We start from the raw sequence: 27,426 nt of genomic DNA, 5'->3' as shown, positions 1-27,426 counted from the left end.
GTAAGTTCAACACTGCTTCGTTCCGCATAGTCCCCCGGGATGCAACCACAGAGCTCCCTCTGCACCAGAGGCGGAGGAGATGGTGCTGGCCGAAGCCCACTGGGGAGGGCACTGCCGGCTGCCCTGCTCTGGGCATGATTCTGCCCAACAAGCATTTGCCAGGATCTTGAATTAAAAGGGGAGGGTGAGCTCTCACAGGCCACTGGCCTCTGACCACAGGCTGGATGGCTTTCTCAGGAAAGACGCCCAAGCATCTCCCATTCCCTCCTGCCTCCCCTGGCTATGCTGGGGCCTGGTGCTGCATGTGCCAGCGAGGGCTGAGGAGAAGAGGCTGCCTGTCACCCCACATTTGGGGCTTGGCCCAACAGCCCTGCAGAGCCAGCGCCTTCCTCCTCTGAGGATAGCCAGGGGCCATCTCAGCTACACGTCTGTGACACAGCTGAGGGCTGTTTCCATGTCCTTGCGGCATCCTCTGGTGACCATGGGCTACACCCATCTGGTGGGAGCCCGGAGGCCAAAGCCTCATGCCACCTCCTTCTCCGGATAAGCCATCAGTGCCGTGCCCGTGAGAGGATCCTGCCCAGCCCTCAGTCCTTTGCTCCCAGGGGTGCCCCCAGCTGCCCCCTGCCCAGGGGAAAGCCTTGGCCCTGCCCTTGCCACTGCCCTGGACAGGGAGCACGTGGGACCAGCGCCCACCTCCCCGAGGGTCTGACCTGTGTCCTACCAGGTGTCCTCCAGAAGGGTCCTCAGGCTTTTCTCTGGTTTCTTTGCCAGGCTTGGTCTTGATTGTTTCTGGCAGCCTGGCACTGGCCCTGGTGTCCCTTCAGCGGTACCTCAGCACCTGCGTCTCTACCGTGTGAGTACGGCACGTGTCCAGCATGGACACGGAAGGGGGTGTTGCTAAGTCAGGGGGAGGCTGGTGGTTCTCTGTACCAGGTGAGCGTGGCTCCTGCTGGCAGCAGGTCAGGTGCTGCCAGGGCTGGGCAGCTGCTTGGAAAGCGAGGAGAGCAAAATCCTCCGGCAGCGCCACTCGGCACACGTGTCAGTGTCTGAAACCTCCGCTGCCAGGTAGGTGCACCAGGAGGGTGCAGCGGAGAGCTCAGGGTGAGGGCTGAGCCTCTGCAAAAGGCTTTGCCGCGGCCTCGACCAGCCTCTGGCTTGGGGAAGAATGGGCAGATAGAAACTGTGCTCCTTTTGAAAGGGGCTGCTCAGTCAGCTTTTGTGTCAGCAAGCTGACCTCCAGAATTGGTGCTTCCCAGCTTGCCAGTGAGAATGTCCCAGGCAGAGTCTGCCCCAGTCCCTGAGCACCAGTATCACCAGGACTCCCTCTTTTTCAGGAAGGAGATGGTCCAGACCAGGAGCGGGCTCTTGATGTTCTTCTGCTTCATCTGTGTAGCTGCTACTGGTGAATATTCACCCGCTGCTCGGGGCGGCACAGATGCAGGGGCTGCAAGCCTCAGCGTGAGAGAGAGGCGCTGGAATGCCTGTGGGGACCTTCCAGCCTGCCGCCTCTGCAGCTCCAGGAGCTCTGCACACACAGACCCCAGTCAGCCCAAGGGCCACTGCAGACACCCCCAATGCTAGGATACGCAGCTGGCAGGACCCTTTGAGGGAGACGTCCCTGCTGTTGGGCAGCTTTCCTTTGTGGACAGGTTGTGCAGAAGCTGCCACGGCCCCAGGGAAGCACTTACTTAGCCCACAAGCGTGCAAGGGGAGGCTGTATGGACTTCCATCCTGGCTGGCATGATCGGGGGTTGTGTGAGAGAGGCAGACGGGCAGAGGCAGCGGGAGGGAACAGCCTGTGCTGCCGTGAAGGGGAGATTGAAGAAGGTCCTGCTCCTTCACGGAAACCAGTGCCAGGTTGCCAGCCCACGTCGGGACAGGCTCAGCTCCTGCGCTGCTGTGCAGATAGAGGAAGCAGGAACGGTGACAGGCAGGGCCAGAGCTGAGCATTGCTGGGGACATGGAGCTCAGCTGAAGGGAGGGTCCTCGGCGGTGCTGTGCGCGGGGAGGGACCGAGCGGTGACTGTCTCACAGCCCATGGAGCCAGCTGTTGGTGCTCACTACAGCAGTGAGAAAACCTCTTGGCAGACATCTTGCCCCCCTGGTGTGGGAGGAGATGGCAAGACTGGGCAGGTCATTAGAAACGCTAGTAAAAACACTCTCGGTGATGTGAATTACAGCTGGTGCCTTCTGCGGGACCTCGCTGCCAATGTGGATGCTGTGGGCAAAGGATGTGCCACAGGTCGGTGAATGTTCCTGTGGGACAAGAAAGTCCCGCAGAGGAGCACTGCTGGCGGTGGTTGGGTAAAGTGCCGAATCCTCCGGCTCCAGGCCACAAGCCAAAGCAGCAGCCGCAGCTTCTGCGGTGCCTCCCTAGAGCTTCCTCGGGCTCTGGAAAGCCCCAGCTGCTCTGGGATTCAGGCAGAGAGCCTCTCCTTTTCAGGTGCTGCTGGAGAAGCCTGTGGGCGAGCTGAAGTCCCTGCGGTAAGAGCCCTCTCCTGGCTCGCTGCTCATCTGGTGGGGGAGCAGGACCTGGCCGCGTGCTGTTTGTGCTCCATGTGTAGCACGGGGGGCTCAGGCCTTTCCCTCTCTCTTCGCCTGTTGCATAAGCTGGAGGGGAAGGGGAGCCACCTGCAAAGCAGGGCAAGGAAAGGGGCCTGGAGCCCCTGTATCTCTGCTCTGTGCCTCTGAGCCTGGAGGCTCTAGCAGGGGCTGGGCAGCTCCCTGACAAGATCTGCTCTGCTGGCATTTGCAGGAACTCGCTCGCTCTGCTGAGGGAACAAGCTCAGGAGGTGCAACAGCTGAAGAAGGATCTGACCCGCCTGACTGCTGAGATGAGCTCCTTGAAGACGGTGATGCCGTGCTTTGTGAAAGAGGGCGCGGATGGGCAGCGCCCCACAGGGTGCCTTGTGGGGATGCTGTGGGGTTTTCCTTCTCTGCCCACCCAGCCCAGCCAGCCTTCACCAAGTGTTGCTGCTCTGCCCTAAGGTCCCGTCCTCTGGCCAAGTTTAACTGGCAGTGGAGGACTGCTGATGTCCTGCTGCTGAGATGCTGGGGCCTCTGGTGGTTCTCGTCTGAGCCCAGAGAGCAGTAAGACACAAGTGGCCTCCCAGGAGCATCCAGCCCTGGCAGGCTGAGCCCATCTCCAGGCTGAGCTGGGCAGCGTGGAGGTGGAGACGAGGCCATGGTGCCCAGACCCTTACCCCCGCTATGGCTGCGGACAGAAATGCTCTTCCCGAGCCCTGACTCTGCTCAACAGAGGCTCTGTGCCAGGACTCCGTGGTCACACTGAATGGCCCGCTGACGTGTTTGTCTCCCGTGTTCATTTCTGTCTTTCCCAGGAAATAGAGGACTTGAGAATGGCCATGTCTGCCATGCCTGTGGAAGAGAGTGTCCAGATGTCTGCATGGGCTCTGAAAAGCACAGGTGTGGATGTGGGCAGACCGATCACGTTGCAGTGGGCTCCTGCTTAGCCCTCCCCAAAGGAGGCTGAGGTGCAGACGGTGCCCTCCAAGGCAGGGCAGATGAGACGGAATCACAGGGCCCAAGAGCACGCCTGCGGCAGAGTGCCTGTCCTGCCCTTGGGCCCCTCACAGGCGCCACGCCATGCCCCTGCCAGCACTTCTGTGCTTTCCCTCTCCGCTGAGCTTTCCTGGGCACTGAGAAGCCAGTAGTCAGGTCATCGTTTGCTGTCTGTGTATCGGGTGGCCTCAGCTTGGACCCCCTGCTCTTCTCATGGGGCTTGCAGGCTCCCAGCTCCCGCAAACCTTCTCCTCATGCGGCCATGAGGGAGACACTCTCACCAGGCACAGGGATCCCTTCCGTGCCTGCATCTGCCTTGAGGGCACGGGGCTGGCAGGCAGCCTTAGATATACCCCCCAGCCACCAGCCTGGGGCCTCTGACAGTCAGCTGCTCTCTTCTTCCTTCAGGGGTCACCATCGACCTGCAGAGATCACAAAGGAGCTTTACATGGCCCTGCAGGCTGTTTTGGTTCCTTTGTGATCTGCGGCCTCAGGAGACCTTTGTGCAGGTATGGGAGCAGAAATCATCGGTGCCTGTTTTGTTCCTCCTGCTAAGGCTGAGGGCAAGCCCCAGGGTGTTCCCTCTCAGGCCAGTGGTGTTGCTGAAGCCCGTGGTACTGCTCAGGTGCCAGGTACCTGAGATCTCACGGGGAGCTTGGCTTGCTAGAAACCAGCAGCTTCCCCCAGGAAAGGGATGAATGGAGCTGAGCTGAGCTGAGCTGCTGCTTCCTGACCACTGTACCTGGTCACTGCCAGGTGAAGGAACTTCTCAGATCTCGGTGATTTGAATGAGACACTGAGTGCACCCTCAGTAAGTCTGCAGATGACACCAAGTTGGGTGGGTGTATCGGTGTGCTGGAGGGTAGAAAGGCCATACAGAGGGATCTGGGCTGGCTGGAAAGTTGAGCTGAGACCAATTATTATAAGGTTCGACAAGGCCAAGTGCCGGGTCCTTCACTTGGGGCACAACAACCCCAGGCAATGCTACAGGCTCAGGGAAGAGTGGCTGGAAAGCTGCCTGGAGGAAAAGGACCTGGGAGTGTTGATTGACAGCCAGCTGAACATGAGCCAGCAATGTGCCCAGGTGGCCAAAAAGGCCAAGAGCATCCTGTCTTGTATCAGGAATAGCATGGTCAGCAGGACTGGAGAAGTGACTTGCTGCTGGTGAGGCCCCACCTCAAATCCTGTATTCAGTTTTGGGCCCCTCACTACATGAAGGACATGGAGATGCTGGAGAGAGTTCAGAGAAGGGCAATGAAGCTGGTGAGGGGTCTGGAGCACAAGTCTGATGAGGAGTTGCTGAGGGAACTGTGGCGGTTTAGCCTGGAGAAAAGGAGACTGAGGGGAGACCTTATTGCTGTCTACAGCTACCTGAAAGGAGGTTGTAGCATGGAGGGTGTTGGTCTCCTAAGTAGCAAGAAACAGGACAAGAGGAAACAGCCTCAAGTTGCACCATGGTCGATCTAGATTGGGTATTAGGAAAAAATTCTTCACTGGAAAGGTTATCAAGCACCAGAACAGGCTGCCCAGGGAAGTGGTTGAGTGCCTGTCCCTGGAGGTGCTTAAAAGGTGTGCAGATATGGTACTGAGGGGCATGGTTTAGCAGTGGACTTGGCAGTGGTATGTTAAAGATTGAACTTGCTGATCCTAGGGGTCTTTTCCAACCTCAGTGACTCTATCATTCTCCTTAGTGACCCCAGTTGCCTCCACAGCTCTGATTGTCCCTTTTTAGATGTGGCGAGGTGAGGGTAGGGGAAGATGAGGAGCTGCTGCGCAAACAGAGCTTTGTTCATAGGTCTGACTCAGGTGTGATGTATCAGGTGCTTCACAAAGGCTCTTTTCCTCCCCTGGGGAATTGGGCGAGTCTTCTTTCCCCAGCTGGGAAGGTGGCCAGAGGCGTCTGTCCGTTTCCCAACACACCACTGATCAGGAGCACAAATATCGTCCGCAGGCTCTGTGCCGCCAGCGCTCTGGCTGCGGTGGTAGCAGCGCGGGCCATGTCAGGCCCTCACCGCTGTACAGAAATGGGCTTCGCTAGCGGTTAATGTTCAAAGAGGAGACAGAGGACTAAACCAAAAAAAGAAACTTTATTTGAAGAAAGGGGGAGTCCACAGGAGTCCCTATGGGGACGCTCAAAACCGTGGGAAGACACAGTCCTCTGTTTATCTAATCCCTGGCCGCAGGTGATCCATCCTCCTTTCCCCACTGGCTGAGGTACCTGGAGGCTACAAACTTTCCCAACTGCCTTCCGTATTCCCCCAGCAACATTCCCTGTTAACTGATGGGTTAAACCTGTCTGTTGCACTCCTTTTTTAAAGACATGGGATTGCCGTTCCCTTCACCAACCGCTGCCATTGCCCTCTGCTTTCAGCTGGACATTTCCCCAGGCTACTGCTGGCCCTTCCAAGCATCGGGGAGCCAAGTGGTCGTTACGTTGCCCGCACAAGTCCAACCAACCGCGATCACTGTGCAGCACCCCTTGAAGAAGTCCTCTGCACTCGGGGACACCAGCAGTGCCCCTCGAGATTTCACCGTCTCTGTAAGTCTCTGCTGGGCACCTGGGGCTGGGACCTGGTGCTGGAGAGAAGCCGGAAGGGGGACTTGCAGGTCGCTCTGAATCTCTGCAGAGATTCCTGGTCTCTCCCAAGCACAGCTGCGCTCTGAGGGGACATTTCAGGGGATGTCCAGGGTGGTGTCCTCCCATCTGAAGACTTGCTCCGTGGGCTTTGGCCCAACGCCTCGGCCCTACTGCATCCTGTTCCAGACTGCATTGGAGCCGCGGGAGAGAAGAGGGGTCGGGGGCCTGGATCTGTCATGGTGTTGCCTCATGGCCGAGCTGAGCCTGACCTGTTCCCCTGTGCTTCACCTGCCAGGGACTGGATGAGGAAGGAAAAGAGGAGACTCTGCTGGGGACATTCAGCTATGATATCAAGAAAGCGCCGGCCCAGACCTTCCCTCTGCAGGTGCGGGATGTGTGTTAGGGCACGAGGCCAGGGCAGAAATGGAGGTTGGCCAGCAATCCAGTGGCAGGAGGGGCATGGATGGTCCCTGCCAGGGCAGGGGCTCAACCCTGGCCAAGAGAGACGTGGCGGGCTTTGGAGGGCTGGGCAGCACTCAGCAAGGGCAGCAGAAGTAAACCGAGACTCAGGCCGGCCCCACGGCCACGCGGGTCCCCAGACCTCCTGCCTATGCCTACTGCTCCTGGCAGAGGCAGCCGGGGCCGTGCCACCCCACCTGTGCCGTGTGCTGCCCTGAAACCCAAGTGTCAGGTGGCAACAGCCAACAGGCAGCACCACAGGGATGCTCCGCACACGGGGCAGGGCGGCCAGTGTTCCCAGGCCTGGGCTGTGCTGGGGAGGAGGTGGAGGAGCTGCTGGGTGCTGCCACAGCCCATGTGCAGGAGCGCTCCCTGGCCACTCTGCCAGCACAGACGCCCCAGCAAAGGGAAGGGGTGGTGGGACAGGCACTGAGCCCCAGCCAGACAGGCAGTGGCAGCCACGATACCTAGCGCCTTGCCCCAGCAGCAGGACTTTCCCCAGGCTCCATTTTCCCCCCAGGCCCAGCAAGCCTCAGGTTTCCAGAAGGCCCAGCCTGCTCTCTGAGGCTGGGCATTTGCTCTGCAGGGGCACAGGGGGCCTGGTCGGGAGAAGGCCAGGACAGAGATGATGTCCCATGAGCCAGGGCGGGAGCTGCAAGAGGCAGGCTGGCAGGGGACAACACGCGGGGCCTCCTGCCGCTCCTGCCGCCCTGGCACTGACCTGGCTGTTTGCCGTGTTTGCTTAGCAGCGTGAGCTTCCCAGAGCCTTTCAGCGCATCAGGCTTCTCATCCAGAGCAACTGGGGGAAGTCACGCTACACCTGCATTTATCGAGTGCAGGTTCATGGGAAGGTAAAGGAAATGAACAGCATCGGCCAGGCATGAGGAGACAGTCTGTCATAAAAATAAAAAGCCTGGAGCAGAGGAACCTGGCTGTTAGTCTGGAGTAGAGCAATGTGGTTTCACAGGCCCCCTCAAAGGCCACATGGGGCGTAGACATGTTTGGGACCCTGGGCAGCCTGAGAGGTGCAGGAGACTTGCAAGGGTCCTGGCAGTGTCCAACATATGGCCCAGGAGGAATTCCTTGCACCATGTGCCCAGGTGTGGCAGCCCCATGAAGGACCCTCCTATGAGGAGCAGCCGGAGCCTGGGGGGCTTCTGGCTCATTCTGCCCACCTGAATGACATTGGTGCCTTCACAGGCACAGCCATCTGGACCTCCAGGGACATGGCACTCTCCCCCTCTGGCCCAGCCGTGGGGGCCCTGTGGAAGCATACAGGCACATAGAGTCCTGTGCAATGTGCGATGGGCTGTGAGCAGCCATCATGGGAGCGCATGTGCCTGAGAAGGGGGCACTGGTGGCTCGTGGCAGCTGGAAGCAGCCAGGGAAGCCAGGAGGGGAGGGCTCTGTAGGTGTTGGGGTTCCCCAGAGGTCCCCAGCGGCAAGGTCATCTGGGATGATCTCATACTGGTACACGCTGTCCTGCTCGGAGCTCACAGGGAGATACGGAGTATATTGGACTTGCCTGGGTTCAGTGTGTTTTGCCCTGGTCTTGCAGAAGAATGTAAGGAAAAATGTAGGACACCATCTCCTGTGCCAGAGTGTCATGCCTTGAACCTGCAGGGAGATGGTGAGCTTAGGACATCACCTTGTCCTGAAGCAACCTGCCCCTTGCACACAGAAGTCTGTTTGTGGCCTCAGATACTTACTGCCTGTATTACCTTCATAGGCAGAGAAGATTTATAGAGGGGTTAGGATAGCTGGGGGAGAAATGTGCAGGATTTGTGTGGAAACACCCATAGCCATCCACACCTCCATACACAGCCCTGGATGCCTGGCTGCAGGCCAACAGACCTCAAACAGCCAGGGTAGGTGGATTAATGGGGGAGAAGTCCCAAGGGTGCCATGGTGCCCTGCTGTGGGGCACTGGTGTTAGAGCTGCATCAGAGCCCTGGGACAAAACTCCCTGCACACGGCAGATGGTGGGCTCAGTCATGTGGGGAGCTTCTGGTGCAGGGGTGAGAAACTGGCTGTGAACACTTGGGAGTTTCATTTTGGAGGTGGGACAAGGAGGGTGAAGTCCCCTGCAGGGAGCCTAGCATGGCAGCCGATGAGGGTGATGGTGAGAACAAACCTTTCTGAAGCATGTGGAGGAGGAAGCAGTCCACATCCTTCAGTATGGATGTCCTTGGAAGAGTGTCCTGCCTGATAGATGCTGGAAGGCAGGACAAAGCATCAAGATGCCTCAAGTGGAGGGGCCAGGGCTGACATCTTAACACTGCTACTGGCTAGGCCATGCAGGGGTTGTGGAGGGCTGGACCTGCTGCCTCCCCTAAGGCAGGAGTGACTGGAGAGGCGATAGCCAGGGACCACCCAAACTGTAGTACCTAGGCTTTCTTCTAGAGTTCATGATCCTACAGAGAGTGAGGAAGGCAAGTAGCAGGTACTCAACACGCTCTCCCTGCATGTGGCTGGCATTCCCCTGCAATCATAGTGACCCTCCCGCGCGTGGACTTGCTCCCATGCATCAGTGTCTGTCCTGGGCTAGGAGCCCAATCTAGGAGATGGCATTCCAGGAGCAGTCTCACCAGTGCCAAACCACAGGGCAGGATCCCTTCCCTGGGCTTCTGCCTGCAGCCTTGCTCATGCATGTGGTGACCTTCTTTGCTGTCCAGATGCACTGCTGCCGCATTATAGTGTTGTCCACAGGACCCAGGAAGTTTCCTCCAGAGCTTCTTCTAGCTGGTCAGCCTCAACCTGTCCTGCTGCACAACTTTATGTGTCCCAGGGGCAGGATTTTGCATTGACTTTTGTTAAATCAATGCTCTGAGGTTCCTGTCAGCCCATTTATCCAGCCTGTTGAGGGAAGCAAACAGGGTCCCATATTGCTGAGAGAGTTGGCGTTGTTCAGCCTGGAGAAGAGAAGGCTCTGGGGAGCCTTCAGTACTTAAAAGGCCTTTCAGTACTTATAAGGGGCCTATAAAAAAGATGGGGACAGGCTTTTTAGAAGGGCCTGTTATAGCAGGACAAGAGGTGATGGTTTTAAGCTGAAGGGAGATGCAGGCTAGACGTGAGGCAGAAATTTTTTACAATGGGGGTGGTAAAATACTGACACAGGTTACCAAGAGAAGTGGTAGATGCCCCATACTTGGAGACATTCTAGGCCAGGCTGACAGGGCTCTGAGCAACCTGATGTAGTTGAAGATGTCCCTGCTCATTGCAGGGGGTTTGAACTAGGTGACCTTTGAAAGTCCCTTCCAACCCAAACTATTCTATGGTTCTACGATTATTCTCTGCAGTGGAAAAGATTCCAAGAGCAGAAACACTGCCTGAATGCAGCTATCGGATCAGGCAAGAGCAAAACCTCCATCCACCCTCCATTCCCCTTTCCTGGGGCTCCAGTAGGGGTGCTGAGCCCTGCCCATGGGACACGGCATATGGCACCTGGCACAGGGCCCCAGCATGGCTTGGGGGTGCGGAGGCATTGGCTCCTGGGCGAGTGCTCAGAGCGCCAGCGCTACCGCTCAGCTTTCTCTCTGCCAGCTGGACTTTGCACCACTCTTTGCAGATCTCTGAGCTGGCCCGAATGCCAGAGTTTTCCACTCACCTTCTCAGCCTCTTATCCCACTTGTGGAAGAATGCAATGGCACTGGGAAGGAGCAATGTCGTGCAAAACATAACCCATATAGTTCATTTGTTCCTAGGTAAATACTGACAAGATGAGGATTTCGCTGTTGGATAACATAAAGAATGGCTACGTTATACAGGACCTGCTATCTTTCTCCCCATGCAGAGCAGGAATGGGGCTGCTTCTTCAGAGACAGGGACCATGGGTGGCCAAAGTGCAGGCCAAACAATTCCCACACCAAAAATCGCAATTCCACAGCACCAGAAGCAAGAAAAAACAGATGGCTGGTGCAGCTGGAGAACCCTTGCTATGAAAGGTCCATGGAGGAGCATCCTTGGAGATCTCCCCTCCTTCACCCACGTTCTCAAAAACAAACAGTTCTCTGGGCAGCCTCAGTGGCTCCACAAGACTGCTCTCAGCTCATGGGTACTGTGCTGAACACTCTCCAGATGACTTTCCCCAGATGAGCTGCAAGGAAAATTATAAGAAATGCAACAAAGAGGAAAGAAATCACCTGCTGGGGAACAGCATGAAGACTTTAACATGGGTCTTTGTTCCTGCACCTGTTTTATTCATTGCATCCCAAGGTGAGACTTCACTAAGAAAGGAGGAGGAACCACCACACTCCTGCTTTCATTTTCCTCACCCATTTGTGCCACGCTACTAGCAGGGAATCTGCTGCCTTCTGGTAGAAAGAAAGTTCTGCTCCTCCTCCTCCATCACCACCTCTCCCATGATGACTGTGCCAAAGGAAGGAGGATACTGGCAAAAGCCAGGACCAGTCTGCAAAACTGCATCCCTTCTACTCACAGCTGACCAAGCTGCACACATCCTGCAAAGCATTAGTCAGGAGAGCACAGAAATCAGAAAAGGAACATGCCCCTGTACTGAACTTCTGGAGTGGGCAGGAGGAGCACTCTCAGTGCCACAGGTTCACCCTGTTGCTCTGAGCCTCCCCGCTCAACCCTGCAACTGCACCACAGCTGCCTTGTAGCACCATTCTGCCTTTGCTCCCAGCACAGCAAAGTCAACAAGGACGGCCTGAAGCTTCTCACCACCTGGGCAAGATCTCCCCAGCCATGTGAGGTGCTGAGGGCCAGCTAGAGAAGGGCTTGGGACAGTGGGGTAGCTGGGGGAGAGTGGAATATGAGTCTCCCAAAGGGATCTCACCTCCCCACATGGGGCACATGGCCCCTTTAAAATGCCCGTGAGGCTGCTGCTTGTTCCCTTTCCTCTCCCAAATGTTTCTGCTCAGCAGCCTGTCTTTGCAATGGGGCTCTTCCTACTCCCACAGCCCAAGTTTCCATCTCCAGGAGCAGATTTGGACCTTTTTCCTCAGGGGACACTGTCCTCTTGGTCACTCCTGTGGTGCCAGAGAGGGGGAAAAATCCAGCCCTGGCCTTTGGGTGCATGCTACCAACCCATTCTTGTCCTGACCTGCCAAATGGTCTGAGATTACTCTCCCTAATTGTAAAACTAAAAATGCCTCACATATTTGCCCATTTCCTTATGTATTTGTCTCAAATTTTATGTTAATTTTCTGGGTTATATTTATATGAATTTAATTTTCCCCATTTTTATTGTACATGCCTATGTATTTATATGACTTCCTCATGGTATTCTCTAAGACTGCCTTTATACTGTTTTAGATTTAATAAAAATCACTGTTCCCATGCAAGTCTATTCCTGAAATGTCTGCCTTTTTGAGATGACCAGAAGGGTTTGAAAAGCAATTTTAGCTTGTGTACCTATCGTTTTTCTCAGTATAAAATGAATGTGAGAGATCCTCCATTTTAAGAAGGCAGCTGCCACTCAGAATAGTCTAGTAATTCTTTAGGAATCATTAAAAATGAATGCCACGTGTATTCGAGAGTTTAAAGTCTGAGTACTCTTAGAGTAAATGTCCATTCAACGTGATAAATTATGTGAAATTTCTAGCAAAGCATCCAAAGAACTTCTTTATGCCCAGTGGTTGTGACAGTTCATGTTACCAAATGTAAGAGCCTCAGTGAGGGCAAAATGACAGCCCCAGTGTGTGCTGATCTCCAAGTTGTCAATATAAGAAAGCAAATATACTCCCAGATGATTTAGTTCCCTACAAAAATGACTGAAGGTCCTGCTTCTTTTTAAGCAAACAAAAAGGTCCAACAGTGTTTGTATATGTTCTTATCATGTAGGCAACACACCTTTATTGACATAAATGGATTTTTTTTACTTCTGTGCTTCTAGAAAGTAGGTTATGATAATACTCCTTTATGCTACTTCATTGAGGACTGCTCTGTTAAATTCCTTTTCTGGCAAACTGAATCTGTAGCACTTAAGGGTTTTTTAATTGTTAGTCAATACCCTTGTTTGTAAAATTATACTTCTTGAAACAATACTTTTCAAGAGCAAGCATATCCTGCACAAATGGTTTCAGTGAATCACTCAGCTTAAAACAAAACAGTTACTTGGGCTGGGACAGGTCAATAGGATGCCAAAAAAAGGTCTACCAAGGTGGGAAGGTCATGTAGCTACCTTCTTAATGCAGACTGTAATAGTCATTGTGAATTAAATTGTAGCATATAAGCTAAATGATCTGTGCTCTAATAATCTAAAACTGAATAAGGTATAGATTTTGTAGTAAAAAAAAAAACTATATATAGCCTTATCCATCCATGTGGAAGTGGTTCCAGCTATAGTGTTAAACCTGTACTATCCCGTTTCTTGCCAGTACGTGGGCTCTTTGGGCTGATCCTGCCTTTGTCCATCACAGCTGGAGACTTGCAGCTGGCCAGCCACACTGTCTTAGAACACGAGCAGGTAGTGTGACCTTGCCTGTATTTTAAGTTTTTGCTTACCAAAAAAAAAAAAAAAAAAAAAAAGTAGTAACAAATACATAATTTAGATGCATAAAGCAGAAGGCTGGCAAGTTATAGCTGTGATGGAAAGCATAACAGAGAAAAACTATTTTCTTTTTAACATTGGTGGTGTCAGCCTAGCTGCAGAGGAAGCTATCTTGTGCAGGACAGGCTGAACCTTTTTGGACTCCTTTGTGGAATGCTGACTTGTTTAAATCAGTGCATTTTGAATTACTTAAAGGAAAAAAAAAAACCCTGATAGCTAGAGTAGCTGAAATGTTGAGAGGAACTTGTTATTTTGATTTGAGAAAGTTGGTGTAAGGTTATGTGGAATGATTTAACATGGGCTAGATATCAGAGGCCAAAACCACACTATTTTGCAGGAATGTTTCCTTTTGCTTCTCTGTTTGCCAGCATATACATAGCTTAAACTTAGATTTACCACTTGCCTTGTTGCCTGTCATAAGGGATAGTGAATATTCATTAGATTTCTCTATTCCATTATAAAATAAAATGAAAAACTTCCATTAGAGAAGCAATCTGTGGCATTTGAAAGGTGTTAGAAAGAGAGAACATTGTGCATATGTTTAGCTCTAGTCTTACAGTCCTGCAGTGAATATGTATATAGCTAGATGACCTCTTAAGGGCTGATCTTTCTTGCATGGAATCAAAGATCACATAATCTTTCTGGAATAATTATATGTTTAGTCTGTTTGGAAATACAGCTGTGATTTGTAAATTTACTTCCCCTTTTCATTCTAGGTTACAGAGGTCTGTGCTTCAACCACAGGCAGAGAAATAAACAGCAATCTATACTGTAGCTTCATATCACTCTTTTACCTCTTCCAGCCATTACTTTTAATGAACTGTCTATTTCTGAATTAAACAATAAAGATAGATGATTAGGGGAGACTGTGTCCGAATCATTCGATGTTACTATTATGCGTTGCTCAGTACAATAATCAAGAAACTGGCTACTGAGTGGGGAAGAACAAGTTGTTGTCATTTAAAACAACAATAACCAACCAACCAACCAACCTAACAAAGCAAAAAGCAACAAAATCCCTGAAAACCTGATGTACTATGTCAAGTCTGACTGTTCTGTGAGGAGCAGTGGATAACTGATCTGTTAACAAAGAGAATACAACACCTGGACCAGCTGTGTCTTTGCAAGAAATCTGGAAGAGACCATCTTCTGTTTTTCCCCTCTGTGAAGATTGTGACATCCAGAATGGCATCTCCAGCTCTTCATTGAGTGAGAAACGTGAAAAAAACTATTTTGCAAGAAGAAAGAAAGAAATTGTGTGTCTGCGAGATACAACGAATGTGAAGAAGTTTACCTGTTTAAATCAGTAGAAGAATTAAGCTCATATAATGGTTATAGTTTGGAAAAAATACTGGTGTGTAATTTACGGAAATAGCTGTAGCAATATTTAATACTTTTCTTGAGCTGAATACATTTTTTATCAATTTAATTATGATTGTAATGTGTTATGTGTTTACCTTCTGCAACTGTATTTTTGCAAAAATTGTACATATCCATGGCCATTTTGCTTCTAACACAATGATGCACTTCAGGTCATTTTTTCCATAGTAATTAACATTCTCACTAAGTGAAAATATTTGGTCCCATGTTATGTATTTTATATCCTGCTCTGATTGTTCTTGGTTTTGTTTTTGTTTTTTACTTCATACTGTTATAGGTGATAGGGGATTCATTTCTTCCTCGCACTGGCAGTACGTCCAATCCAAGGTTGCTTAAGCAACATCAGGGCATTCAAGGAGTTTGCTCATGTGAATAGTTGTGCTCAGCTTAATTTATGACTTTTTAAAGCCTCCCAAATACCTATGTGCTGACCACAAGGGAAGCCCTAAAATAGTATCTCAAATCTGCTCAGAGTGACTACCAGGCAGGGAATTAAGCCAGCTACATACGAATGGGTGCCACAGGTCTCAGACTCAAAAGAACAGTTTATCTGACCTCTTCATCAAGACATAATCACCTGCAGAGAATTGCCTTTGCAATAACATACGTTTGTGCAGGAGGCTGGGGAGACAGACTAGCTTTCAGCAAAATAAAATCAGAGATAGAAGCCAGATTTCACAATGTACTGTGGTAGTCCTAACCTCTTCTGTTATATGGCTAGGGAAAGAAAATGGCTGAAATTTAGAGTATTTTTTATCTTTTCTATTCTTTCTCTTCCCATTTAATGTCAGATATCAGACCTCTGCTCTACTGGCATTGATATGAATTATTGCTCAGCTACTCATATAGGGGAAGAAAAGAGTATTTTGTCCAAGTATCTAACGTGTTCCCATGTGAGTATTTGTATTTACATGGCACTTACAGGCTCTGAGATCAAGACCTCATTTAATTAGCAGTGGGTATGTATTAAAATATAGATGGATATATTAATGCATATACACATCTTTTAATACACACACACACATTTTAATGACATGACATCTGTCCTTTGAGGCTAAATGGTCAGGAGAAGTAAAGATGAGGAGAAATAAAACATTTTCACTGAATGAAAATAGGTAGAGAAAACTTAACTGAGTTTTGGAAGTATAGAAAATGCTGAGCAGAAAGGATGGCAGTAGTGTTCAGCAGGTCCCTGACCCATCATTGGGAGTGTTGTTTTATTTCAAGATGTTCTTCCACTGCGAAAATATTAAGAAACTAAGGATATTTCTGTAATTTTTTTCTTTCAAATTCTCATTATACTTGGTGTAGAATTTTTGAAGGAGAGGAAATACATAATCTAAGCTATATATAACATTCTAATATCCAGTTGAAATAAAAAGAAAGTGGCAAAAAACAGACAATGAAGTCATAAAGCAGAAAATGAAAGTGGTAAGTGTCAAAAGCATATACAAGGGGGAAAACCTTAAAAACCAAAAAATGATGAAAGAAAACTTCTCTTACAGAATAATTAAATTTCATGATTTTGAAGAAACAGGAGCCTATGGGTGACCTTCAAAGGATCCCAGCCTGTCTCTTAGTATTTATACAGAGGAAAGGAGGAACATAAGAGCTTGTCTTTATCATGAACACTTTTGGCTTGATACAAATTGGCCTCATAGTGTTGTGCATCACCATCATCTCCAGTCATCAGTGTAATCACCTTCCTTTACAGCAAAGAAAAGCGATAGAGAACAGCCTGCAACTTTTGGACAAAATGGGTGAAAAGTTTCCACAGCGATGTCTAAGAGAGAAAATGTCCTTCAAATTTCCTAAGCAGGTTCTAAAGCCCACACAGAAAGAGGCTGTTGAAGTGGCCATTGAAGAGATCTTCCAACACATCTTCTATATCTTTAGCAAAAATCTGACTCTAGCTGCTTGGGATGGGACAGCTTTAGAAAAGTTCCAAAATGGACTTTATCATCAAATTGAGCAATTGGAAGCATGTGTAATCAAGAAGCAGACCCACTACTTTCGGAGTAAAGAAGTCAACAGGCTGAAACTGAAAAAGTACTTCCAAAAAATAGACTGTTTTCTTAAAGACAAACAACACAACCTGTGCTCCTGGGAGATCAGCCGTGCAGAAATGAGGAGATGTCTTCAATTGATTGATAAAGTCATAAGGAAGCTTTACAACTAAGGTACAAAGATTTTGACCTGACATAACTTAGCTTTTAGTATATTTATTTCTTGTTCTATGATCTATCTTGTGGCAGTGCTTCTAGTTCATTTTGGTTGTATTTGCATAATTATGTTGCTGAGATTTAGTTTTTTAAATGGAATGCATTATTCAATGTTAGCAATTTTTCCCCTTGGCAAGCAAGGTGTCTACACTAGCTATAAAATTAATCCATATGACTTTTCAGTGAGGGTTACTCTATAGGAAGGGATTGTAATCTTATGACAAATAGTGTCATCCTATGGTGTTTTCTGCTGGGAAAATGCGCTGCCACTTTCCATCTCTATTTCACCTACACACATATTTGTGAATGGACTACATATCCCTCACCTTACAAGAAATGATAAATTTGTACTGATTGAGCTGTGTCAAAAATAAAATAGTATATTGTTTAAGTAGTCCTGGCTTAGGTTGAGACCATTCATTATTCTTTGAAAGTTGCTATACTCTTTTTCAGTAGTGTATTTTTTTTAACATTTGAGTAATTCTAACATTTGATTTGTTCAAAGAGGTAAAGTAGTTCTACCAGGATTTGTCTACACAAGATACTGTTTGCAGTAACTGTGGCTTCTGCAGTAACTTCTCAGTTGGATGTTATTTTAAGCAAAGTATCTTTGCCTCCTCTAACTATCTAGGGCAAAGGCATTTTTCCTTCCTGCTGTATTTCCAATTCACTTTCATTTCTTTCACAAGCTTATTTGAAATAACTTCTCCACATAGGAGTACCCTAAAGCCACACCTGCCTGTGGCACGTCCTGCCTGCTCATGGACATATTCATCCCAGCTATTGCAATCTCAAACATCACCTTTCAGTGCTGTGTTTTATTGCTGCGTGAAATTCTTGGCCTCTTTCCCTTTCCTCACAAACTGACCCATAGAAAGATATAGCCCTTGGTATTCCAACACATTTCCCCTCTGAACCACATAGCCTTGAGTATCAATTGCAATACTATAAAATTCTTTAAAGCAACTTGCAATACTCTGGGCAAAAATCCACCAATTTTGGTGAGGTTAAGCCAGGATTTTACCGTTGGGAAATTGTCCTTGGGCAACTCCATTTCAGATGGTTGTGTTTCCCCTGGTTACTAGCTGTATGCTAGTAAGGCAGGGAACAGAGCTATACCCAGGCTCTGTAACCTCATGAATATCGGTAAAAATTTGGTAAATACACAACAACTTAAAAAACACACACACACACACACACACACAAACAAAAAAAACATACCCAAACAAAAAAACCCAACCAACCAACCAACCAAAAAAACCTATTTCCTATGGCCAAGGCTGGTACCCATTCGGCACAGGCTTGTGGGTCTGGCGTGAAGCAGCAGGGGAGAGCAAGCACAGCTGTGGCTCCCAGCTGAGGACGATGTGTCCCGGGGGCTGAAATTGCCAGAGGTTGGTTGAAGCATCAGTTGAGGTACCACTTTAAAGCTTTCCCTGACCTCCAGCCATTCAGAGGAGTACCATTCTAAAGGGTGCAAATAAAAAGGCAAACAAAAAAATCGTCTGGTAAGAACAGTGGCAATGGCACACCAGGTCTCAGGTACCATACCTATGACACGGGTCTCTTTTGCAGGGTGCACATATTCTCCTCTCCGCCACTCATGGATGCAAACTAGAGAAGTGACAAGAGACCTGAGTATCAGGTCTGAAGCTGAAGTACCAGAAGTAAAACAAGCTAACAACTTCACCATGATCCAGAAGAACAGAAAACATCAAAGAAACAGAGCAAAGTATCAGAGCCATTTTTTTTGCCTGTTGACACCTTGCCACAAGTGTTACAGCAAAACATGTATTTCTTGGTCTTTGTAAGTAATAGCACTTGAAATGGCCCTACTATGATGCTGTTTAAAATCTTATTCCTGCTGCTTGTTTGCTTTTTGTACTTCTTCAAGCCTGTACAATAAAATGACATTCAGCCTACTTACCTTACCAGTTCTCATATTCTAGGTGGTTTCTGCAATGCAGTAAACGGTTAGTGAAATAGCCTCATTTTTACTGAAACTTGGAAATAGCACGAAATATTTTCAGCTGTTCTCTCATGAACAATCCCAGTTTTCATTGCCTCATTTACCTGCAGTGGGAATATGTTAATTTGTGGCCTGCTAATTGTTCAGAAATTCTCAAATCATTAAGCATTCCTTTTAGTTTATAGCTGTCCTTAAAAATCTCATTGCCAAATAAAAATATGTTTTGACATATTTCAGTCAACGAGGTGCTCTGCAGTAGAGGAAAATACAAACAAAACCAGAATGGGCACTAGAGGGCAAAGTGATATTATAGACAAATGTAAGAACTGTAGTTGAATGTGCACATATTTTGGCAGTACAGTGTTTCAGCTCTCCATGAACACGTTGCTTATCAGTAAACTGCTACTGGGTTCACAGAAGGGAACTGAAAGAAAAATGGGCTATTCTTGAAAGAAAGAAGATCAGAGGTGATGGACAAGAGCTCATAAACCAGCATTTGATTTCAATTATTTTTTAGCCAGTTCTGAGGCAATAGAAATTATTTGTACTGTGACAATGTCTAGAAGATCCATTTAAAGATGGGGACCCTGGAACAGACATAGTTGCTCAACAAATAAAAAGGAAAAAGAAAATAGCAAACGAATATATCTTTGGTGGGTTTGATTTGTTTTGTTTTGTGTTTGTTTCGTTTTGTTTTGTTTTTTTAAGAAAGGTAGTCTTTGGAGTAAAGAGTCTTTAAAGCAAAGGAAGAAAGCCAAAAAGTAATAAGATCCTCTTTCTTCTCTTTGCCATTGTAACATTTTGGAGCAATCTGTGTTTTATCATCATTGTGTTACCAGGTCAGTTGCGTATTATGCCTCTGGCTAACTGAACCCCTCTGGTATTTCTCCCAGGTAGTATTTTTCTAGAAGTTAAACAAATGTAGCAAAATATAGTTTTTAGCATATATTATCGTCAAACAGAAATGAATGAAATAGTGAATGTGAAGTCTCAAATCCCAATCAGAAATTTAACATAGATGAAAAAAAATCCTTCCAAGATGGAACTACTTGTAGCTCAGAAAGTTTCATAAATTTTCTCCTAAGACTTATGCACCGGCGCTGTGCAACACAGGTCGTAGTCACAGCTGTGGCTGTTCTCATTCTGGGCTTGCAGCACCTTGATTACATGTGCTGTGCTGCGCTTCTTGGGAAACTGCACTAAAAGTGATAGGGTTTTGCCTATGCAGAATCTGTTTTCTGTAGTAGATTTGGGGGACTGTGGTCAAATGCCCGGTGTCCCACATGAAACTTCAGAATAGCTACAGCAGAACTGGAGAATGCTTGTTCTGGAAAAAATTATTCATGACTCACAGTCAACTACAGCTGTCCAAAGCAATTCTTCCAGGGGTTTGGCCTGTTCTTCAACTCTGGCTTTACTTCGTTTATAAATTGGGAAGCGGAGGGGAAAGGCAAACCCAAAACAGATAAAAAACCCCAAAGCAAAACAGGACAGAAGCCTGTGGAAATAACTCTCCCCATAATCACCCAGGATTAGCCCTTGTTGCTAGGAAGGACAGTCGTGAGCTCCAGAGCAGCCTTAGGGAAGCTGCAGCAGTGCCTGTGGTGGGGCAGACAGACGGACAGCAGGGCTGTGGGCTGGACAGGGGACCAGGAGCTGCTCATGGGGAGGAGGTGGTACCCACTAACTTCTGCATCCTGCCAGTCCTCACCCCTTGCAACCCAGCCTGACCCTTGTTGGGGGTAGCCCTAAACTGCCCCTTCCCAGTTGTGGAGGAACACTGGGTCCTTCCAGGGGACAACCAGAGGGGAGACCGAGAAATGGAGGTGACAAAGACACAGAATAAATCTTCAAAGAATGTGTCAGTCCTCAATTTTGACTGGGAGAATGAATTTGCTTTAGAAATTTAATACAAAGCAAAAAAAGGTGAACAAAGCAAGTAAGATTGCATTTGACACTTTCCAATTAAGTGACTGTGCTTTTTATTATCCAAAAATTCCTATTAATCCTCTTGTGAGCAAGGATAAGTGATTTGTATCAGTGTCTCCCACACCTCTGCTGACATCAAGAAATCCTGTTAAAGTGCAAGGGCTTTATGAGTGCTGAGGGCTCTTAGAGGAGTGGAGTCTGGCAGGGACACTGAGGACAGCCTTTCTCAGCCTGTGCTGCAGCCCAGTCTGCAGACGGGAGGGCAGCAACGCACTACCAAGCCCACCTCCTTTCCAAACATGACTTGGGTTCTTTAATATTTGTGTCCTGGCTTAATTCCTTTTCTCTCTCTACAACGTTAAAACTGAAATCCACAGCTCACGTGAACTGGCAACCCTCTGTTTTAATTTTGGGGGAGCTGCGAATAAAGCCGAGCAGAGAAAAAGCAATATCCTCCCTCAGTTCTCTCCAGAAGCAGCTGCAAGGTTGGTTCATTTTCTAAGACCAGCCTTCTTGATTCTAAGTGCTTGCAATTAGGATCCTAAAACCACATTACCTTCTAAGCAAATAAAATAACCTTCTTTTGAAAGTGTGGAAGAAAACACAGCTAACTCTCCTCTCTACAAAATAACTGTTAAAATACAGTAATGCACTTGTAAAGCCAAAATCCACATTAAGGACATTAAACACTGAGATTTCAAATAGCATATCTGTCCCCTGCACACCAGTTGCCACCAAGCCTGCTCACCATAACCCCTGCTGTCGGCTGCATTCCTCAGTTTTCTTATCTTGGTGGGCCAGAACCTACACAGCTTCCTCTGGACTTAGCTGGAGTTCGGTGTTTTACAGTTCATTATCCCAGAAAGGAAATATTGTGACAGATATATTTATGTAAAACAGAAAGCTTTTCTTCTACAAAAGAAAAAAAGCCTGTTTGACTTAAAATATTATTTTAAAACATTGCTCTCTCTTTAAGCAGTTAACATACTTTCTCTTCAAGTCTCTTTGGGTTCTAGGTAGAATCAGTTCTGGTCTCTTCTTTCTGGGAAAAGCTCACTTTGGCTGTAACAAATTTTCTTGTGATTATAACTTTTTAATGGTTAAAAATGAGCTCCTGCTGCTTGTAGTAGAATTCACGCTGTTGTCCTTGGGACAAGCATTAAATCCTGTCACAGCTACTCACATGTATTTAAAAAGGATTTCTGTTGAATGTGATTACTGGTCACTAGAAGTATTTCAAGATACTAAACCCTTCATTTTCTTTCTCTCTCCTTTTTATTTTTTTAAAGAAAAGTAGGGCATATCTCCCTCTCCTTCCTGGTTCCCCATAGCAGGGTAATGGTCACTGTTTGTGCAAACCATTAAACTCCTAGAAAATGTCAGAAGGTGTTATCACAATTTCTGTTATGAGTGACTTGGTAAGTGCAAACAGTTAAAAAAAAGGGGAAAACTCCCAGCCCATCAAGCACCAATTCCTCATTACTGTAGTGGCATGTCTGACAGGCCTGTGGGTCTCATCCAGCAATGAAACAGAGTGCAGTGGACTGGGTGGCACAGAGACCGTGTAAGTGTGACTCAGTTCAGAACTGGCTATGTCTTTGATGTTTAGTTAATCCTTTCACTGCCTCCCCAGTAAAACCAGTGAATTTACCACTTTGCTGAAGAGAGGCTAGTTGGGAATGGGAAGGAAGGACAGGAAGCTCTACTAAAGGACAAAGAGTATTAAAAAAATAAGGAAGTAAATTTAGTGCTGCTATTTACAACACACCCTGTAAAAAAACTAAATTGTAAAAAATTGTTACCCTAAAAAAAAAGATTATATTGTCCCTGAATATCTTTAAGAACAGTTATAGGTTATAATAATCAGCATAGAAAGAATCATCCTTTGCATCATAAAAATAAGTTGCTCCCATGTAGAAACAGTTTTATGAAAAACAAGATTAAGGTGTATTACAGAAACGCAATGGTTTGCATTTTTATCCTATGCTGAGAGCACAGTCAGTAGTTTTCTATTGATTACGTCTGCCTGGGGACTGTGGTAATACTTTGTTGTCTGAGAGATCACTGCTTTAAAATAACGAATCCTAAAAATCATGATATTCCTGCGGAGTTGTAGGGCTGGTTGTGAGTACAAAGGTCAATCTAGAGGCCAGATGAGCTGCTCCTAGCAGGTGACAAGTAAGGAGGGTAAGGCTGTTACATCCCCTCCAAGTGACATTTTGGGAGGTCTGGACTGGAGCTGCCAGGAGGCTCTTGTCCGGCTTCCCTCATCCTTCTGTCCTCTGCTCCAGCTGCAGGGCAGAGGCAAGGAAATGCTGCCAGCCTGCTTTTTCTGAAATACCCCTGCCTGGATGGGAGCTGAACTGTCCGGGAAGATGGTGAATGCAAAATATGACTCACAGACGGCCAAAGCCAAACAGACCAGCTGGGATTTTTTTTTCCTCCAAAATAATTTCCAGACTTCATCCATTTTTCACGTGATGAAACTGTAAAGCTAAAACTCCTGGCAGCTCTGTTTCTGTTTGCTGGACGCCCGTGGCACGATGCTTGCTCGTTCAGTGCACCCTTCCTCACCCTACAGCAGCCAGGAGCTTTGGTGTGACTTACTCTGCCACATGACACCAGCAAGTCAGCTCTGGTGGGGCAAGACCTGTTTGCAAACCAGGGCCTCTGCTGAATTTACAAAATCTCCAGGGTGCGAGAGACACGAAGTTGGCACAGCTGCTGCTTCCTCTTTTGCCCAGTCTGAGCGTGTAGACAAAAGCTTTGACACTTTTCCCCATTACAGCGTGAAGATGACTTTGCATCCTCTGCTGCCTCCGCACAGCCTTCCTTTTCTCGCTGGCAGCCTTGGTCACACGACATATGCACAAGCAGCCCTGTGCAAATGCCCTGACTGCTGGCGAGGAGGCGAGGAAGAGTGCCCAGGACCCCACCACAGCAGCACCACGGCCCCCAGACAACCCAGGATTTACTCTTGAAGTCAACAGTACTGGAGTGTGCGCTTCCAATGAAGCATCTGTTTAAGAGCTGTGATTTACCAGTGCTTAAACTAGTGTAAACCACTGGCCAAAACATAGGCTTGAATTCAAGTAGCCAAAATATCTAATCACGGAGAACAGGAGACATAAAATTAGCAGTTAGGAACATTGAAAAATAATTTTAAGACAGATGGTTTCTTTTCTTAAATTTGCATTTTGCTTTTATAGCACAAATTTAGAAACACAATCTATGCATAAAAGGAGCAGATTTTTTTCCTAGTGGTATGTCCAGTTTGAACAGGATGAGATCCTTTCCATTTCACATGAAACATTTCAGGGCTGCTATTGATTTTATGCATAAAGCGCCCCTTTGCCGTGGTTCTGGACACAAACCCTATGCCCCCACAGAACGTGTTTTTCCCACCCCATGACGCAAGGAAAACAAATGCGGTTACAATTTGTTTAGATTTAAAGAAATTCAGGAGGCTCAGGCTTAATACGTGCTAAACAGTCATGAAGCTTGTTTTAAGAGATGCCAGCAGTTAAGAAGAAGTAATTTTTTAAAGCTGGTTAAGTAGTTTCTAGACAGTAGTTTATCTGCAAGAAAAGTAGCAGAAGTGGAAAAGAAAGTTTATTTTCCAGAAAAAAAATAGCTAGATTTTTTTTCCAGGGCTTATTCTAGTCTTCCTGTATCCAGATAACTTGTGTTCTAATACTGTCATTCAGTATTTGCTTTCATCTGAATGTCTTTGTGGCTTACAAAATTGTTAAATCTTTTAAGCATAAAAGTCTTTCTCCAAACCCTGTGTGCCTGGAAGTGTTCCCACTTCCACCGAGTCCTTTATCATAGCCTTATGCCATCACAATACAAAACCACCACAGCAAATGGCACAGTGAAACAGACCTTACATGCATTTTCAACTCCAAGTCACACACGGAAAAAAAATCATATTTCAGAGCCTCCTTCCTTATCACAGGGAGGGCCTGGAGTGCACCAGCATCATTCCTTTTGGAGGACAACATCACTCCTTTCAGAATCACAGAATAATTTGGGTTGGAAGGGACCTTCAAAGGTCATCTAGTTCAAACCCCCTGCAATGAGCAGGGACATCTTCAACTAGATCAGGTTGCTCAGAGCACCATCCAGCCTGGCCTGGAATGTGTCCAGGAATGGGGCATCTACCACCTCTCTGGGCAACTTGGTCCAGTATTTTACCACCCTCACTGCAAAAGATTTCTTGCTCATCACAATTTATAGCCAAATTCCCTGCGATGCCTTCAGGGTGTAATAGAACCTCCAAGGGACAGCCCAGGGTGGTGGTCATGCCTTCCACCACTCCTGAGGACCTGTCTTGCTCTTCTATCCTCCCCACCCCACCCTTCAATCCCAAAAGCTGCTGGGGCAGGAATATGCTGGGTCCTGAGCTGGGGACCAGACCCACACCCTGTCCCCTCCTTCTCTCCATGTGGCTGCAGCCCCCTGGTCTGAGTCCCCCTGGCCACCAGTGTTCTGGTCCTCCTGCTGAGCCTGGTCCCCACTGCCTACCGCCGCCACTGTAAGCATCCCACCAGCCCCGTGGGACCGTGAGGGGTGCCAGGCCCTGGGACAGCCCGGGGGCAGGATGGGGAGCTAGGAGGAGGTCCTGGGGATGAGGGACACTGTCTCTCCCCAGGTTTGTGGCAGAGACTCTGGTTTTGCAAATCCCACTGGTTCCCCCTGCCTTGGGCATGCAGGGAGAAGCCATGGACCCTACCTGGTGCTGAGCCCAGCCAGGATGTGACCCAGAAAAGATGTTATACGGGACAGACACATTTCTTTCCTGTGATGGACCATGACTTTAACATTTCTCCTTGACACAACAGCTGGTAATAGGACCGGGCTGGACCCCGCAGCATGCGGAGCATTTCTCAAAGGGCACTGAACAGGGTGAACGCCATGGCTGACTCCACACCAGGGCTGGTGTATTGAAGGCTGGAAAGATGCTCTGAGAGTTTCTTGGCTCTCCTCTCTGCTCATGGGACATCACAAAGGTGCTTTTCCTTTGCTCCTCCTAATGCTGATTGATAAGACTTTGCTAACAAACACTCTGAGAACAACCAGCAGACAGCAGGGGCAGGTGACTGTGCAGCGTCTGAAGGCCCTACACAGGCACATTCATTAGAAGCAGTGGATATGTCACTTAGCGGTTTTGCTCTGCAGGCTGGTGTCTTGTGGCTGCACTCAGTGCACAACATGGCTGTGTGGCAAGCAAGGAGCCACGGCCTCTGATCAAGCAAGAGTTCAAGCAGAAGAACAGCACCAGGGGGAGCAGGTCTGGGAGGGCATCTTCTCCCACAGGAGACTGCAAACAGCCAGGAGTGCGAGAGGAAAGCCAGACAAAGCCATGTACGCAAGGCCAAACACCTGGAGCAGCCTGAAGGCCAACACATACCATCACACCAGGAGACTTTTTTTTCCAGCAAGCGATGGGCACCCAGTCCATGGGACCAAAGGAAAACCCTCAAAATGCCCCAGTGGTGGGCAGCAGCTCCTCAGCACTGGTTGTTTTGCCTGGGGCAGGGTAGCACTGGCTGGTGCCGGGGCCCTGGCATGGGGCAGAGACCCACTGCACAGGGGGCTGCAGCTGCTAAGGCCACCCCATCTGCCCCCCTGCCAGGCTGTGCAATGCAGGCCAGCACCACGGGAGGGAATTGGTGTCCGGCTCACAAGCTCTTGCAGGTGCCCTTGTCATCTGTGGGAGCTTTAACTTGGCAGCTGCCCACAAGAAGGATTTTGCACATCACAAACCTCGGTGAGCTTTTGTTGCTTTTACATATTTGCCTAATGTTTGAAAAGACACGTTCTTCCTTCTGCTGGATCTTGTTTCAGTTGTGAGCTCAAGTCTGGGCGGTATTAGTCACAGCATGGTCCTCCCAGAGGCACACAGTGTGGGAGCTGTTTTGCAAGAGCTATGGGCTGAGCCTTTCAAGAGCCATTTGTTTAATTGTTTAACCCTTTATTTAACACTGATTTATTGCTTCCTCCTGAGAAAGAAATACATTCTTTAGCCTATAAAAAGATGGTGGTTCTTGAGCAGTAAAAGTGAGCTGCCACAGCAGGAAAGTCACGCATTACTGCACAACATTCCTGTTAAAGTCCCAGATGGGCTACATAACCAGGAAAAACATGGTGTCCCACTGTGCTCACTAGGAAATCACCCACTTGCCAGGGGGCATTTGCCCAGGGAGTGGAGGTGGTCTTGCCAGCAGCTCAACACCACTCACAGTAGGGATGAGACCAAGTAAGGCACATTTTACTGCCTGGACTTTTTGTCCTTACACCAACATCCTATGCTCATGATGTCTTTGGTGACTTCTTCAATCATAACAGTAAATTTCAAATCTCACTGTAGGATGGGTTTTTAACACTGTAGGATGTGCTTTCAACATGAGTGCCAGTGGGAAAAAAATATTAATTGGCAGTAGGGAGTTTATAAACATGTTATGACATTCATAGGATCATAGAATCACAGAACAGTTTGGGATGGAAGGGACTTTAAAAGCTCATCTAGTCCAATCCCCTCCCATGAGCAGGGACATCTTCAAACAGATCAGGTTGTTCAGAGCCCCGTCCAGCCCGGCCTGGAATGTTTCCAGGGATGGGGCATCTGCCACCTCTCTGGGAAACCTGGGCCAGTGTTTTACCACCCTCATTGTAAGATATTGCTTCCTCATGTCCAGCCTGAATCTCCCCTCTTTTAGTTTGAAACCATTATCCTTTTTTCTGCTGGAACAGACCCTGCCAAAAAGCTGTCCCCGTGTTTCTTATCAGCTGCTTTTAAGTACTGGAAGGCCACATCTAATTTAATCTGTGATATCCAAGACAGTTA

General features: G+C 48.1%; 1 protein-coding gene and 1 long non-coding RNA gene across 2 annotated transcripts; both read left to right on the top strand.

Moving 5' to 3' along the window:
- The first annotated feature begins 3,935 nt into the window (after window positions 1-3,935).
- On the top strand, window positions 3,936-7,428 carry LOC135577309 (uncharacterized). Its single transcript, XR_010469009.1, has 4 exons — window positions 3,936-4,034; window positions 5,897-6,064; window positions 6,399-6,488; window positions 7,312-7,428. It is a non-coding gene; the product is annotated as an uncharacterized LOC135577309 (long non-coding RNA).
- Window positions 7,429-16,009: 8,581 nt separating this feature from the next.
- Window positions 16,010-16,635, top strand: LOC102092004 (interferon alpha-2). The gene has a single exon (XM_021295433.2). The coding sequence runs from the start codon at window positions 16,081-16,083 to the stop codon at window positions 16,633-16,635; it is 555 nt and encodes a 184-aa protein (XP_021151108.1). The 5' UTR covers window positions 16,010-16,080.
- Window positions 16,636-27,426: the final 10,791 nt, after the last annotated feature.

This window comes from Columba livia, chromosome Z (genome assembly GCF_036013475.1).
Source record: "Columba livia isolate bColLiv1 breed racing homer chromosome Z, bColLiv1.pat.W.v2, whole genome shotgun sequence".
NCBI lineage: Eukaryota > Metazoa > Chordata > Aves > Columbiformes > Columbidae > Columba > Columba livia.
Note: the sequence above shows the minus strand (reverse complement) of the source record. Positions and strands in the feature narration are given on the sequence as shown.

Excerpts from the sequence above, each read along its gene's own strand:
- LOC102092004 (XM_021295433.2), top strand. The coding sequence starts at position 16,081 with ATGAACACTTTTGGCTTGATACAAATTGGCCTCATAGTGTTGTGCATC.